General features: G+C 38.9%; 1 protein-coding gene across 5 annotated transcripts in view; it reads left to right on the forward strand.

Annotated features, from left to right (window-relative positions):
- Nucleotides 1-16,313, forward strand: part of ASH1L (ASH1 like histone lysine methyltransferase) — a 196,858-nt gene that overhangs the window by 137,667 nt on the left and 42,878 nt on the right. For 3 of the 5 annotated variants that reach the window (XM_073888529.1, XM_073888532.1, XM_073888530.1), the window contains 2 exons: nt 7,472-7,576; nt 15,460-15,533. In XM_073888529.1, coding sequence (XP_073744630.1) covers nt 7,472-7,576; nt 15,460-15,533 — 179 coding nt within the window. The remainder of the gene's footprint in view (nt 1-7,471; nt 7,577-15,459; nt 15,534-16,313) is intronic. The other 2 variants (XM_025858965.2, XM_073888533.1) reach the window with 1 other exon arrangement.

Genomic DNA, 16,313 nt, shown 5'->3' on the forward strand with positions numbered 1-16,313 from the left:
AGGGGGAGTGGGAGAGGGAGAAGCAGGCTTCCCGCGGAGCAGGGAACCCGACGTGGGGCTCGGTCCTAGGACCTGGAATCATGACCTGAGCCAAAGGCAGACACTTAACAACTGAGCCACCCAGGCGCCCCGAGCATGGGACTCTTGATCTCGGGCTCATGAGTTTAGTCCCCCTGTTGGGTGTAGAGATTACCTAAAAATAAACTCTTAAAAAAAAATTAATAAGGGGATTCATAGTTTTTCAAAATTCTTCTGGGGAGTATGGGAGCGAAAAAAATGTAAGGACATGGTCTTTCACATTTGGCTTTTGGAATCAGGCCACGATTCAGATTCTACCTCCACCAATTACTACCTGTCTTACCTTGGGCAAGCTGACACATCTCAAGGCTTCATATTCTTTATTGTAAAATTGAAATTAGTAGGAATATTCAATAAAATAATGCATATGAGATATGTAACACATTACCTAGCACATAGTAATCATTTCATAAAAGATAACTACTGAATCAGAGTTGTTTTTTATGGTAGAATACCAGTCAACAAAAATGTGTTACTTAGTACATAGCTATTACCTCTGGCAATTATTATTAAATATATTATGTTGCCTTTTCTTGCTGAGCTCAGAAAATAATTCAGAATTCTTTTCAACACAGCTCTTCTTGGTTGCCACTGCTAGTCATTGAGACTTATGCCAAATCTTGACTGCTTTTCCTGATAAAGTGGAGAGAACATAGGCCTTTATGTGCAAAATGGATCACAATAGCAGACCTAAGACTTATTCTGAGAAAGGCCTGCTTGCAAGGTTGGGCATTGGCGGCATCTGGGAACTTGAATAGCAAACATTTTCCTCTGTCAGTATAAAACTTTCCTGAATGGGAAAATGTCTTATTGTGCCTGCTGTGTATAAACTGTATAATTTCTGCTGAACACCTGCTTTCATTTGAAGACTCTGGAATTTGTTACATTTTAGAGAGTACCTGTATGATCAGCCACCAGTCAAAACCTTGAGCACTGAGTTTGTAATGAGCATCCTTGATAGACATTTCACATGTGTTGTCCCAGTATATTGCCAAAGATTACATCCTATGTGACTCCATTGGGGGAGAATTTGTATAAGCTTGTGCCTCATTTCCTCTGTGTTTTGCCCAGTGCACTTTTCCCCTTTGCTGATTTTGCTTTGTACCCTTTGGCTGTAATGAAGGCTGGCTATGAGTCCTGTGAGGCAGCAAACCTGAAGGTGGGCTTGGCCTAGACACACCTCAGAGTCAAATGCAGATGGACTGCTCTTCCCATTCCACACTCTTATAGCCAGATGATCGTGAACAACTTATTTATGCACTCTGCATCTCAGCATCTTCATGTGTGTATTGCAGTTGCTTCCAACCTGAGTTGTGAGGATTAAGTAATACTTATTCGGCACCTAACAGAGTGAATACCCTTCCCCCTGAATTACTGTGACTGAGTGCCCACTGCCCAGTGACAGTGGGAAGGGCAAAGCCATCCCAGTCATTCCTGAAAAACAGGTATCTGTAGAAAGAAGGAAATAATAAAGAACAGGAGTCAATAAAATATTAAAGAGACAGTAAGGAAACAAGTTCAAAAAGAGCAGCAAAACTGATAACCTCTAGATACAACAAACAAGAAAAAATAAGAGATCACAGAAATTACCAGTGTCTGTACTTGGGTCCTGTAGTTATTAAGAGGCCAATAAGGAAATGTGAGGAATAACTTTATGCCAATTCATTTAGCAATGTATATGAAATGGATAAATTCCTTAATAAATCAACTTAACAAAACTAATTCAAAAAGAAATTAGAATATCAGAATATCTGAATAGCCTGTATCATTTAAAGAAATTTAGTTCTTTATCAAATCCTACACATAAAAAATGTCAGAACTAAATGGCTTCCCTTGTGAGCTATTTCCTCATTGAGAACAAAATAACGCCAGTCTTACACACAGACTTTCAGAAAGTAGAGAACACTTCCCAGCTCATTTTATGAGGCTAGTGTAACCCTGGTAAAAAAAAAAAAAAAACCTGACAAAAACTTGAGGGGGAAAAAACAGCTACAGAACGAAGTTGAGAAACATACAGGCAGAAACTCTTAGAGGTAGAAGGGCATCTCCCCAGTCTTACAAAAGGCATCTACAGTTAGCATCATACTTAATGGTGAAATATGCAGTGTTTCCTCCTGAAATTGGAAAGAAGGTAAAAATGTCCACCCTCACTACTTCTGTTCAGCATTATTCTGGATATTCTAGCCAGTGCAATAAGGCAGGAAGATGAATAAAAGTCATAGAGATCAGGAAAGAAGAAGTAAAACTGTTCCTGCTTACAAATTACATGATAAATCCAAAGAAATACCCCAAAATCTACTGCAACTTTTTAGCAAAGTTACAGGAAACAAAATCAGTATATAAGAATCCATTGTATTCTTATAGAACTTAACTGCTCTTACCATACCATCCAACAAGGGCAGTCCTTGGTGTTTACCCAAAGAAGTTGAAAACTGTCTACATGATAACCTGCACACACTTTTTACAGCCACTTTATTCATAACTCCCAAAACTTGGAAGATAACAAGATGTCCTTCAGTAGGTGAATGGATAAACGGGTATAGCCAGACAGTAGAATATTATTCAGCACTAAAAGGAAATGAGATGTCAGGCCCTGAAAAGACATTGAGAGACTTTAAAATCATTGTACCAAGTGAAAGAAGCCAATCTGAAAAGGCTACATACACAGTGTATGATTACAACTGTATGACATTCTGGAAAAGGCAAAACTGTGGAGATATTAATAATATCAGCAGTTGAAGGTAAAAGAGGGATGAATCAGCAAAGCGCAGAGATTTTTAAGTCAGTGAAACTATTCTGTATGATACAATAACATTTGGATACATGTCATTAATACATTTTTTCCAAAGCCATAGAATATATAAGACCAAGAGCGAATCCTGATGTAAACTATGAACACCAGTGATAATGATGTGTCAGGGTAGGTTCAGCAGTTAGTAATCAGTGTACCGCTCTGGTCAGGAATGTTGGTAACGGGGTAGGCTGTGTTTGTTTAGGTGCAGTGTGTGTATTGGGAATCTCTGTACCTTGCTCAATACTGCTTTGAACCTAAGACTGCTCTAAAAAAATGAAGTCTATTTTTTTAAAGAACATTTATAATAGTGTAACAAAATTGAAATAATTAGAAATAAATGTATCCAAAAAGAGGCAAGAACTTTATACTGAAAATAAAAACATTTATCAGAGAAATTAAAGAAGACCTAAATAAATGGAGAAATGCCGCATTTAGAGATGGGGAGCCTCGGTTGTTATATTCCATGCAATGTAGATTGTTACCAGCAGATTTTTCTGTAAAAATTGATAAGCTGATTTTTCTAAAATTTATTTGGAGATGCAAAGAACCTGGAATATTCAAAGTGATCTTTAAAAAAAATGGTTTTTTTTCCCCCAAGATTTACATTATCTGATTCCCAGAGTTACTATAAAGCAAGTTTAAACTTTAAATTGGCTTTAGAGGGGCGTAGGCGGAGCACACAACTTTTGATCCCAGGGTCGTGAGTTCAAGCCCCATGTTGGGCCTAGAGCCCTCTTAAAAAATAACAATAATAGTATATATATATTTTTTTAATAAATTTGGGTCCCTGGGTGGCTCGGTTGGTTGGGCGTCTGACTCTTGGTTTCAGTTCGGGTCATGATCTCTCAGGGTCTTGAAATTGAGCCTCCACATCGGGCTCTGTGCTGAGTGTGGAGCTTGGGATTCTCTCTCTCCCTCTGCCCCTCTCTGCCCCCTGCTCACATGCTCTCTCTTAAAATAAATAATAAAATAAATTGCCAGTAAAATAGATCTGTGGAACAGAGTGGATAGCCCAGAAATAGACCCACACTTTTGTGGTCATTTGATTTGTACATAGGCACCAAAGCAATCCAGCAGGAGAAGTAACACCCTGCAGCAAATGGTGCTGAAGCAGATGTTCATATGAAAAAAATTTCAACTATAACACCAGCCTCATAGCATATACAACCTGGATTTGGCACAGATCACAGACGGAAACGTAAAAGCTAAAATTATAAAGTTTCTAGAAGAAAACATAGGATATCTTCACAACCTGCATGTAGTTAAAGGTTTCTTAGGACACAGAAAGCAATAACTACAAAAGAAAGTACTGATAGGTTATACCTTGACAAAATGTAAACCTATTCATCAAAGAACACTATTATAAAAACAGACAAAGCACAAACTGGGAGAAAATATTTACAAATTGTATATATCCTGAATACATAACGAACTCCTACAAATGAATTTAAATAAAAAAGACAAACCAATTTTATTTTTATTTTATTTTTTTAAACACACAACCCAATTTTGAAGTGAAGATTTGAACACACTTTACCAAAGGAAATGTACACATGGCCAATAAACACGTGAAAAATACTCATCAGTCATAACTCATCAAAGAAATGCAAATTAAAGCTACAATGAGTTGGCATAACCAAAACGTTTACAAACAGTTGTGGGAGAGTAAAATGGCACGACTTTTTTAAAAACTCTGGCAGGGGCTCCTGGGTGGCTCAGTCAGTTAAGTGTCTGCCTTTGGCTCAACTCATGAGATCAAGCCCCATGTCAGGCTCTCTGCTCAGTGGGGAGTCTGCTTCTCCCTCTCTCCCTCTCCCCTGCTTGTGCTCTCTCTCTCACTCTCTGTCTCTCAAATAAATTAATAAAATCTTTAAAAAAAAAAAAAGCTCTGGCAGCTTTTATAAACGTAAACATAAACCCACCAGAGAGAAATCAATACATATGTGTGTAAGAATGTTTGTGGTAACCTTCATTCGTAATGGCTCTAAACTAGAGATAGTCAGGTGCCCATCAATACAATGGATACATAAACTGGTGTATTCATATATGGGCTATTAGCCAGCAATTAAAGGGAAAAAAAATTATGATCGACATGCTTGCGCCTCATGGAAAATGAAGTAGACATACTTTTCCTTGTTCTGATAAGTACGAGTAAAAACATAAAAAGGTCTTATTACATTGTTACATTTTATAGATCATATATAAAAAGGAGACTCTAAAAAGTGGGGAGAAGGCAGACCAACTAGGAACCTTGGGACTAAGGAACTTCATGGTGATGAGTTCCCTGAGTTGTCTTTTTACCTCATACTCTATGAGGTAAAACTTGAAGCTGAGAAAGCTAGCAACCTGGAAATTCCATTCGGCACAAACAAAGCAAGTAAAGAAAAGTTTGCTTTCTACAGCCAAAAGTAAGGGAAAGGGTCAACCTAGCAAGACAGAAAACTTTTAGACAATATCCTCCATACTGTAGTCAGACATTGCAGAAAAAAACTGTTACCCTACCCACACTCATACCAGCAGGTGCCCAGTGGGGAGCCTTGGCTTCCATCCCCAGCAGGCAGTAATAGGTGTCCCACCCTGGCCCCCGACCTGTGTTATATCAGAGGAAGGCTCGTAGGAGTCAGGACCTTGACTACCCTCCAGTAGTGACATGGCCTCTCCCACCACCGCCTTAGCAGTAACAACCTACCAACACTCAGGTTTCAGTGGAGGCTGAGTGAGGAACTCCCAACTGGTAATCACTGGACATCTTACTCCCTTAACTTGCTGGAGCAGTTTTGGAAAAGGTCAGACAAAATAGAAGGTTTATGTAAAATCCAGAACCTGGTAACATAATACAGAAATGTCTAGGTTTAAACTGGAAATCATATGTCATACTAAGAACCAGGGAGATCTTAAACTGAGTTTTTTTTTTTTTTTTAAGATTTTTATTTATTTGAGAGAGAGAACACGAGCGTGAAGAGGGGCAGAGGGAGAGAGAGAAGCAGACTCCCTGAGGTGGGGCTCAATCCCAGGACCCTCAGATCATGACCTGAGCCAAAGGCAGACGCTTAACTGACTGAGCCACCCAGGCGCCCATTGAACTGAATTTTAAAAGGCAGTCAATACATGCCAACATAAGATGTTAGAATTACCGGACAAAAATTTTAAAGCATTTAGATTTTTAAAAACACTACCCCACACACACACACTTCAACAAGCAATAATGAATATGCTTGAAACATGAAAACAATAGAAAGCCTCAGGAAGGAAATAGAAAGAATTCCAAGTCAGATTTTTAGAATTGAAAGATGCAGTAGCTGCTGCTAAGGCTTAGGGATGTGCTCAGCAGCAAGATGAAGGAGGCACAGGAAGGAATCGGTCCCATCTGAACAAAAGAGAAAGTAGACCTAAAAAAGACCGAGTCTGTGGGATCATGACAGAAGGGTGAAATTTGTATCCTCCGTGTGCTGGAAGGAGGAAAGAAACACAGAGATGAAAAACTACTTTGGTAAATAGTGGCTGAAAACTTAGCAGATTTGGCAGGAGACATGAAGCTACTGATGGAAGTCAATGATCAAACCTAGCAGGACACACTCGAAGAGATCCCCGTGGAGGCATACCCTAGTCCAACTTCAGCTCTCTAAAGACACAACAGTTGTAAAACTGAGAGAGAAATGAATCCCTACCTATAGGGATAAGGCAGTTCAGACAGTAGTGGATTGCTTGTCTGAATCCAGGGAAATGGCAAATTTTTCAAGTGCTGAAAGAAAAAGTGTCTAGCCAGAATTTTAAACCCAGTGAAAGTATCCTTCAGGAATTAAATGGGAATCAAAGCCTTCCTAGATGAAGGATGATATCTAAAAGAGTATGTTGCCAGTAGACCTACTCTGTGGATAAAGAAAGTTTTCTAACAGAAAAGAAATACCAGAAGGGACCTTGGAACGTCAGGGAAGCAGAAGGAACAGTAAGTACATTTATGGGCATATACAATAGGCTTTCCTTCTCCTTTTGAGTCTTCTAAGTAACTCTTTAATAAACGAAGCAAAAAATTGTAACACTGCTATATTTTTTAACAACATATTGAGGCATAATTCACATATCCTACAATTCACCCATTTAAAGCATACAGTGGTTTTTGGTACATTACGTTATTAATGTTTTTAACGTGTACTAAAATATACGTAACTTAGAATTTGTATTTTTCATTTCCCTTTCTCAGTGTAAGGTTCAGTGGCATTAAGTACATTCACATTATTGTACAACCATAACCCCATCCCTCTCCAGAATTTTTTCATCATCCCAAACTGAAACTCTGTGCCCATTAAATAATAATTGCCCATTCCCTCAGCCCCTGGTAACTACTGTTATTCTTTTTATCCCTATGAATTTGACTCTTTTAGGTACCTCATATAGTGGCGTCATTACAGTATTTGTCCTTTGGGGTCTCCCATATTTCACTTAGCATAATGTCCTTAAGGTTCTTCTTCTGTGTTGTAGCATATATGAGAATTTCATTCCTTCTTAATGCTGAATAATATTCCTGTGTATACACACACAGTCCATATTTTGTTTATTCATCCACCGATGGACATTTCTGTTGTTTCCTCCTTTTTGCAGTTGTGAATAATGCTGCTATGAACATTGGTTTACAATTCTCTGTTGAGGACCCCGCTTTCAATTCTTTTGTCTATATACCCAGAGGTGGGATTGCTGGCTCATATGGTGAGTCTACAGTTAATTTTTGGGATCTGCCGCACTGTTTGCCACCATGGCTGCACCACTTTGATATCCCCACCAGCAATTCTTGAGAGTTCAGTTTCTCCACATCTTCCGTAACACTTGTCATTTTCTGTTAATTTTTCATGATAGCCATCCTAATGGGTTTTGATTTGCATTTCCCTAATAGTAATGTTGACATCTCTTCATGTACTTTTGGCCATTTGTATGTCTTCTTTGGTGAAATGTGTATTCAAGTGCTTGTCCACTTTTGAATTGAGTCCTTTGTTCCTTGTTCTTGAGCTTTAGGAGTTCTGTATATATCCTGGATATTAATTACTTACCAGATATGTGATAAATATAATATCTTTATGACATGGACAGGGAAGACCACAAAATGTATAAACACCAGAAGAAAGGTTGATAAATTTAATTACATGAACTACCATATAAAAGAGAGCGGCTCTAGTAATCAGGGTTGAGTATGGTTGTTTACGATAGCTATGTTAAAATTACAGATTTTTAAGTAGGGTTTAGAATGAGGCAAGTGGGGGGCACCTGTCTGGCTCAGTCAGTAGAATACACGACTCTTGATCTCGGGGTCATAAGTTTGAGCCCCACGTTGGGTATAGACCTTACTTGAATAAATAAAACTTATTAAAAAATTGAGGCGGATGGTTTAATTTGGTAAGAGGATTCAATTTCAGGTGAGAGAAATGACACATGAGAATGTGAAAGCAGGAGGGAGCTAGTTGTATTTAAGAAATTGTGCTGGTACAGCCATTATGGAAAACTGTATGGAGGATCCTCAAAAAATTAAAAATAGAATGATCATGTGATCCAGCAACTCCACTTCTGGGAATATATCCAAAGGAAATGAAAACATTAGCTCAAAAAAATATCTGCACCCCCATGTTCATAGCAGCATTATCTACAATAGGCAAGACATGGAAACAACCTAAGTGTCCATCGAGGGATGAATAAATAAAGAAGAGGCAGTATATACATGCAATAGAATATTACTCAGCCTCGTTAAAAAAGGGGAAAGAAAGGCAAAAAAAGTCTTGCCATTTGCGACAACATGGATGGACCTTGAGAGCATCATGTTCAGTGAAATAAGCCAGACAAAGACAAATATTTTATAATCTCACTTATATGCGGAATCTAAGAAACAAAAACACACTCATGGAAAAGGACATCAGGGGCTTCTGGCCGGCTCAGTCGAAGAGCGTGAGACTCTTGATCTGGGGCTTGTGGGTTCGAACACCATGTTGGATGTAGAGATTACTTTAAAATATAATAGTAATCAAGCAAAAATCTAAAAGGGCGGGAGGGGGGGTGGTTGGTGATCAGCTTTGTGGTTACCAGAAGCAGGGGGAGTGAGGAGGGGTAATAGGAGAAAGGTGGTCAAAAGTTGAAATTCCAGCTACAAGATAAGTACGTACTGAGGATATATAACGTGCAGCACGATGCCTGCAGCTGTGGTGCTGTATGTGAAAAATGGTGAGAGCAAATCCCAAGAGTTGTCATCACAACTTACTCTTTTTGTTATACCTGTAAGAGGTGGTAGATGTTAACTAAATTTACAGCGGTAATCATTTCACAATCCATGCAAGACAGTCCATTTTACTGTGCACCATAAACGAACACTGTGATGTATGCAATTACATCTCAATAAAACTGAGGGAAAATAAAGTAGTTAGTATACCAAGCAGAAAGGAAGGAGAAATTATGCTTAGGAAGAGTAGAATTCAAGAAACGGTGGGGGCAGTAGGGATTAAGGGAGCACTTGTCCTGAAACAAAACAGCAGTGAAGGTGATGCTGCTGCTTCATAGAGTTGAAAGAAAACAGTGGGGGCACCCGACCAACTCAGTCCGAGGAGCTGGTGACTCTTGATCTCAGGGTTGTGAGTTGGAGCCCCACATTGAGTGTAGTGCTTACTAAAAATAAAAAATAAAATCAAATGAATGAATGAATGAATGAGAAGCAGTTGGGGCCATATCTCAAAGCTTATGCCATGGAATACATGTTTGCATTCATTCATTCAGAAAATACTTGTTCAGTGCCTACTTTTTGATCAGGCAGTTTTCTAGATGTTTGGGACACACCAGTAAGCAAAACAGGTGAAGATCATTGCTTCCATGGGGCTGACAGTTTTCCACTGGGGGCAAATCCCACTGTCCGTATATTTCTGGGTTGCACTTCTTTTCCCTCAGGCTGACAAAACCAAAAGCTCAAATTCTACCTGTGTTTCGTTTAGTGAAACTTAAACACTTTACTGTAGGTATCCTTGATCATTATTTATAACTTCCTTAATGGCACACATTTCATAGATACACTACTCCTTTCAGTGAAATAGTACTACAGGTTTTTTAGGGGGGAATTCCAGGGCAATTTATGCAGAATAGCAAGGACTAAATGAATAATTGTTATCTGTTTGTAGAGTGATATTCTAACCCGGTACTCAGATCACATATAAACAAGCTGAGCTTTATCTGAAGTCAGTCACTTTATTCTTATTTAAAAAAAAAAAGGCCAAGTTTTTGTCAGATTTTAAGATCTCTTCTGGAAAAGGAGATTGTTATTTTTCTCCTTTCTATTGAGTACCTCCCTCACCTTTGAGTTCCTCATTTGCCCAGCTACCTAATTAACAGAGGAGTGTGTTTGTGGAGATGTTCTGCCTCCGAGTCCTCTATTCTTTTCCTCTTCATGTTAGGATTGAATTTGTGAAAGAAAATCATCATGACTTCCCCCTTCTATTTTTTTTTCCCCCGGGCGTCCCATGACTTCCCGCTTTTAGATTTCAAGGTCAGCAGAGGCTTTAGAGCTTCTGTACTATTTGTCCTCTTTAAAATGACTTTGTTGTACAAATTCAGTTTTCTTTTAAAGAGAAAAGTAAAGGATTTCTTTGCTCCTTCCCTAGAGATAAGTAGCAGTACTTGAGATCTCAAGACTTTAGCACACAATAAGAAAAATCCACAAAAGATGTGATTTCATCTAATTTTCAGATGGATATAAAGTGATTTTCCCCCATTTTTAAAATGGGGATTAGCTAAAGAATCCCCCCCTTTTTTTTTTAATGAGATGCTCCTGAATAGATTCCCCTGAGGTATTCTTTCCAGCAGAATTTGATTAAGGAAATCTCTTCAGGTAGGTCTCACTTCTTAGAAGTGAGTCCAAACTCTCTCTGGTGTTAGAAATGTTAAAGGAAAGGAAAGAATGAGCCATCATTTCTTCCCCTGGCTCTTAGGATGTGAATTACAGTACAGGGACACAAATAATGCCAGGGAAGGCACTGAAACAGCTGTTAACACCAGCATTTCAACCAAATGAACTTAAAGATCACTTGGCTTCATTCCACAGTGCATCCCATCCAGCAAGTGGAAAGCTGTTCCAAAGAGCTGTACAAAAGGGAAGCCTTTTCTGGGCAGAAGTGTGAAAGGATAAGGAAGGGTCAGCTCACCTCATCTTCCTTTGGGGGATTTGGAAAAGGGTCATTGGTGCTGACTGGTTAAGACTTTCTGGAGAAGGTTTAAACTGCTATTAGGTAAGAGTAAGGCCTAGTTTGGTGATTTGGCTTAGTACAAGTGACTCCATTTGGGGTCTGTTCTCTCTTAATACATCTATGGAGACTCATTGCTAGCAAAATTCAAGATGTTGGACTGTGGGGGAAATTATGTCTTTGAGGTTAGTTGAGGTAGATGTGGATGACTTCTTAAAAAGAGAAAGTATTCTTCTTTTTTTTAAAGATTTATTAATTTATTTTAGAGAGACCAGGGGAAGGGGCAGAGGGAAAGAATATCCAAGCAGACTCCCACTGAGCACAGAGCCCGACTTGGGGCTCCACCTAATGACCCATGAGATCATGACCTGAGCAGAAACCAAGAGTCAGATGCTAAACTGACTGAGCCACCCAGGCACCCCAAGAAAGTATTCTTTTTATTATTATTATTTTTAAAGATTTTATTTATTTATTTGAGAGAGGGTGCAAGCGAGGGACAGAGGGAGAAGCAGGCTCCCCACTGAGCAGGAAGCTGTATGTGGGACTTGATCCCAGGACCCTGGGATCATGACCTGAGCCAAAGGCAGACGCTTAACCGACTGAACTACCCAGGCACCCCGTCGAGAAAATATTCTTTTATTAACTTACTGGTTTCTCCTTCACTCTTTTATGCCTTCTGCAGAAAACACATCAGGTATTGCTAGCAAAAAAAGGGGAGTTATCCCTTTACATTAAGAGGTTTATCCTGTCTTCTGAGGACCAATTTTGATTTTTTAAAAAATTACCTTTGTATTGTTATTAAGAAACAGTGAGTACATACTTGCAAAGGAATTGTAATAGAGAAGGGTATGAATTAAAAGATAAAGCTCCCCCTTCCCAGAAATATAATAATTTAGTATATACCCTTTCAAACTTTTTTCCTTTATATATATGTCTTCCAACAATTTACTGTAAAATTTTTCAGTAAACAAAAAATTGTGGGGAGCCTGGGGGCTCCCTGGGGGCTCAGTTCAGCAGCCTACTCTTGATCTCAGCTCAGGTCTTGATCTCAGGGTCGTGAATGCAAGCCCTGGGTTGGGCTCCACGCTGGGTGTAGAGCCTACTTAAAAAAAATTAAAAATTAAGAAATAAGGAAAAAATTGAAAAAACTCTACAGTGAATGTGCAGTATCCCATCACTTACATTTTGTCATTAACATTCAACCTTGATTTATCGTATATTTATCTATCCACATATTCATTTTATTTTTGGGTGCACTCCAAAGTAAATTGCAGACAGTGATACACCTCACCTTATTTCAGCGTACATATCAGAACCAAGGTCTCAGTATTTGTTTACAGATTTTTCTTTTGAGGTACATTTATCATCAATAAAATCCATAAATCTTTTTTTTAAAGATATATTTATTTTTAGAGAGACACAGAGCGGGGGGGAGGGGCAGAGGGGAAAGGAGAAAGAACCTCAAGCAGACTTCCCACTAAATGCAGAGCCCGATGTAGGGCTCGATCCCCTGACCACCGAGATCATGACCTAAACCAAAACCAAGAGTCGGCTGCCCAACCGACTGAGCCACCCAGGCCCCCAATCTTTTTTTTTTTTTTTTTTAAGATTTATCCATTTAAGAGAGAGAGAGCTTGAGTACAAGCAAGGGGAGGGGCAGAGGGAGAAAGAGAGAAATTGAATACAAGCAAGGGGAGGGGCAGAGGGAGGAGTAGAGAATCTCAAGAAGACCACGTGGAGCCAATGAGAGACTCTTGACCTCACAACCCTGAGGTCATGACCTGAGTCAAAATCAAGAGTCAGTCGCTCTACCCACTGAACCACCCAGGCCGCCCCTAAAATGCGTAAATCTTAAATGCACGTTTGCTGTGGTTTCTTTCATATACCTGCATAATCCAACCCCTCCTCAAGAACAGAGTCCTCAGGGTGCCTGGGTGGCTCAGTCAGTTGAGTGTTTGCCTTCGGCTCAGGTTGATCCCGGGGTCCTGGGATCAAGGCCTGCATCGGGCTCCCTGCTCAGTGGGGAGTCTGCTTCTCCCTCTGCCCCTCACCCTGCTCGTGCTCTCTCTCTTAAATAAAAAATCTTGAACAGTGTCCTCATCCAGAAAGTGCCCTCATGCCCTTTGCTGTGCTGTTCCCGCCACATATAGCTTTAATGTTTCAAAGTTTGTTTGTTTTTTTTTAAATGAGCCCATGCTTTATTTTTTTTGCAACTTGGAGAGTGTGTCCATATGAGTAAATATATACCTCATTTTATTTCTCTAGCTGCATATCTCATTATTTGAATATACCAAAGTTTGCTTACCTTTGATAAACTTTACGTTGTTTCCACTTTTTCATTGCATACTCTGTAGTTATATTCAGCTTTGCTTCCCTATCAACAAGTAGACTCTGGTCTTTTACCAGCTGTAACCCCAAAATCTTGTTACATTACTTTAATGCCACAAGTTATTTCTTCCACGATATACCTGTAATCCATGCTGCTGTATCTTCAGATTTGTCAAATAAACTCATTACACTTTATGTGTTAACATAAATAGCATATTTTTATGAGAAATAACTTTTCCAAAGAAAAATTTCATAAGGAAGGCGACTTTATTTTACATTTTTGCAAATCTCTTTGATGTTTAGCTTACTATAAGACAACTGGATTTTCTAATCCATTTTTGCATTCAGTCTATTATGTTACTTTGGTTTAAGTACATGAAGAAATCTGTCCTCACGCAGGTTAATAAGTTACAAAAGATAAGAATATTTTAATAATTTCAGATAGCAAAATATATAAATGTAATAGTTCCTTAGCAAAAATTAAATGTAATTTTTGACCCTCTAGCAAAAATATAAATGTAATAGTTCCTTAAAGGTGAGTTGCAATGTAGAGTATGAAATCAATTAACTTTTTGTATTCTGTTACATTAAAGTCCATTGGTCTCTCTTGGAACTTAAATGAATTTTTTACCCATGTGTGATTTTATCACTTCATGTATTAGTCATTAAGAAATTCTGATTCGCTGAATTCTGAATTCGTTGCTCTTCCATTCCCTGTATGCATCCAAAACCATTTGCATTTGTGAATCTTCCCACCTATTTCATGAGGAAAATTTAAGTACTGGAAAACTAAAGATTCTTATGGTAGTGGACACAAGTTTTCCAAAATTCCAGCATTCACTTCAAACTCAAATTTTATCCCTGGAAACAGATAGTTTCAGTTGTTTCTTGAAGTAACAAGCTCACTTCACTCATTTTCACTTCCTAAGTCCGAATAACCATAGTTTGTGAGTTACTCTTTCAAGTACAATTGGTATATTCCATGGAAGAAGCTAGTCCAGCTCACCATTGTGTCTGCCCAGGTGAATTTGCTGGACACAGCCACCAGGGGTGCGGCACAGGTGCTTTATGTGTACTTCCTTTGGGCCTTGCATAATAACATTTTTGGCTTGTGGGTCAAGATTTAATTCAATTTTTATAGGTTCATCAAAAGCATTCTTAATGTTTAATGCTTTTATGATGCTGGCATGGTTCATTTCTATTAGTTTCATTCTTCTGGTACAGTTTTCTGCCACTTGCCTTGATTCCTACTAAGATGCCAGCAGTCCTACCCACCATTGCTTTTATACCATTAGTGCGAATGTCCGCATGGTGAAAATGGCATGTAACATCTGAGTACTTACTAGTATAGTAGTAGATACATAGTACTTAGTAGTTCTAAGACAGTCTTTGCCCCTGGAACCCCCAGGATTGGCGGAGCATTCAGAACTACTGGGCTAGAGACAGTGATAGGATGAATACCCAGATAACAAGAAGTTTAGCTTCCTGTGAGAAGTGAGTCACCTAAAAGGCAGGAAGGTCAGAGAGTAAGTAAGGAAACTGAAGCAGCCTCTTTAAGGTAGAAAAGGGCTTTTGACTTATGCTAGTAGTACTACTTCAAGGAGGGGGGGGGAATGTTAACATCATAAATTTGAATGTAAATACTCTTGAGTTATTTAAATTCAGGGACTCCTATTTTAGAAAATTCTTATACTTCCCGTTTTTACAGACAGCCTTATATTGTGTATAATAATGTAGGAAAACAGCTGCCAGATGCTCTAGTTAATAATTTTAATAATCAAACAATTCTTAGTTTTTAGTTGGCTTCATAATGACCTGTGTATTTTTTTGATAGTAAGTTTACTTTTTGGTTTCATGTAGGCTACTATTAAAACATAATCTTTAGCATTTACCACCTGCAGCATGATGGAAAAGAGTAGCTAAAATTAAAAATTGGTGATGGAAAATCCATAAAATTAAAAATTAAATCTTTATTTTTCTAACCAGTGCATATTAGATCTTGTGACTGACCTTTTGTATGAATAGATACTGAAATTGATAGTATTCTTTTTGATTCAGGAAAGTATCTAAGGCAAAAGAGAATCGACTTCCAGCTTCCCTATGACATCCTCTGGCAGTGGAAGCACAATCAGGTACAGGAGCCTATCTTACCAGGTTTTGTTCTGGGTGGGGGCGGAGCGGGGAATGCAAGTCTCTCTCTGCCTCCTTGTTTCGCTCAATGCTCTGTGCTCCCGTCTTACGAAGTATAGAGAACTGTCCCTGTGAAGGTTAGAGACTAAGAAACATGAATTTGCATCCATATCTAATGTGACCTATTTGCCTTTGCTCATACTTCAGAATAGCAGTGAGTTCCTGCTTCCGTAGGCAACCTTCTGTTATGAGTCTGGACTTTTATTTTGGTAGCGGAACTCTGTTCTGTAAGAATCCTGTTTGATGCAGGTCCCAGGAGAACTTAGATGTACTGCCAGCAGCGCTAAGAAATTTCAGGCTTTATTTTTGTTGGCTCCTTCCCATCAGTTTGGAATTTATTTTTCACATACAAAGGAGATTCTTCTACCAGAGGAAACAGGGAAAATGTTTAAATGTATACTTTTAAAAGATCTTTATGTTGGGAACTAAAAATAGGAAGGTGCTGTTTTTCTCTGCTGCTTCCCTGATTGTAAAGTTTCCCCCAGTAATTCTTAGAGTTCTTTGTAGCTGTAGCCCCAGGCCTCATGTTGAGAACAGCATCAGGAAATAGAAGTTGTCATGCAAATGAGGTGAATAGGCTCCTGACCTTTGCCAAAATTCCACCAAAGTTCCGTTTTGGAAAGCCAAAAGCAGTGGACATTCCCCTCTGCATTCTCTTCTCTGGGTGGCCTCTCTCGAATTCTAAGAGGACCAATATGTTAGATAACTGTTTCTGAGTTCGT

This window comes from Callorhinus ursinus, unplaced genomic scaffold (assembly GCF_003265705.2).
Source record: "Callorhinus ursinus isolate GAN/ISIS: 27379988/994484 unplaced genomic scaffold, GSC_fseal_2.0 scaffold92, whole genome shotgun sequence".
Classification (NCBI taxonomy): Eukaryota; Metazoa; Chordata; class Mammalia; order Carnivora; family Otariidae; genus Callorhinus; species Callorhinus ursinus.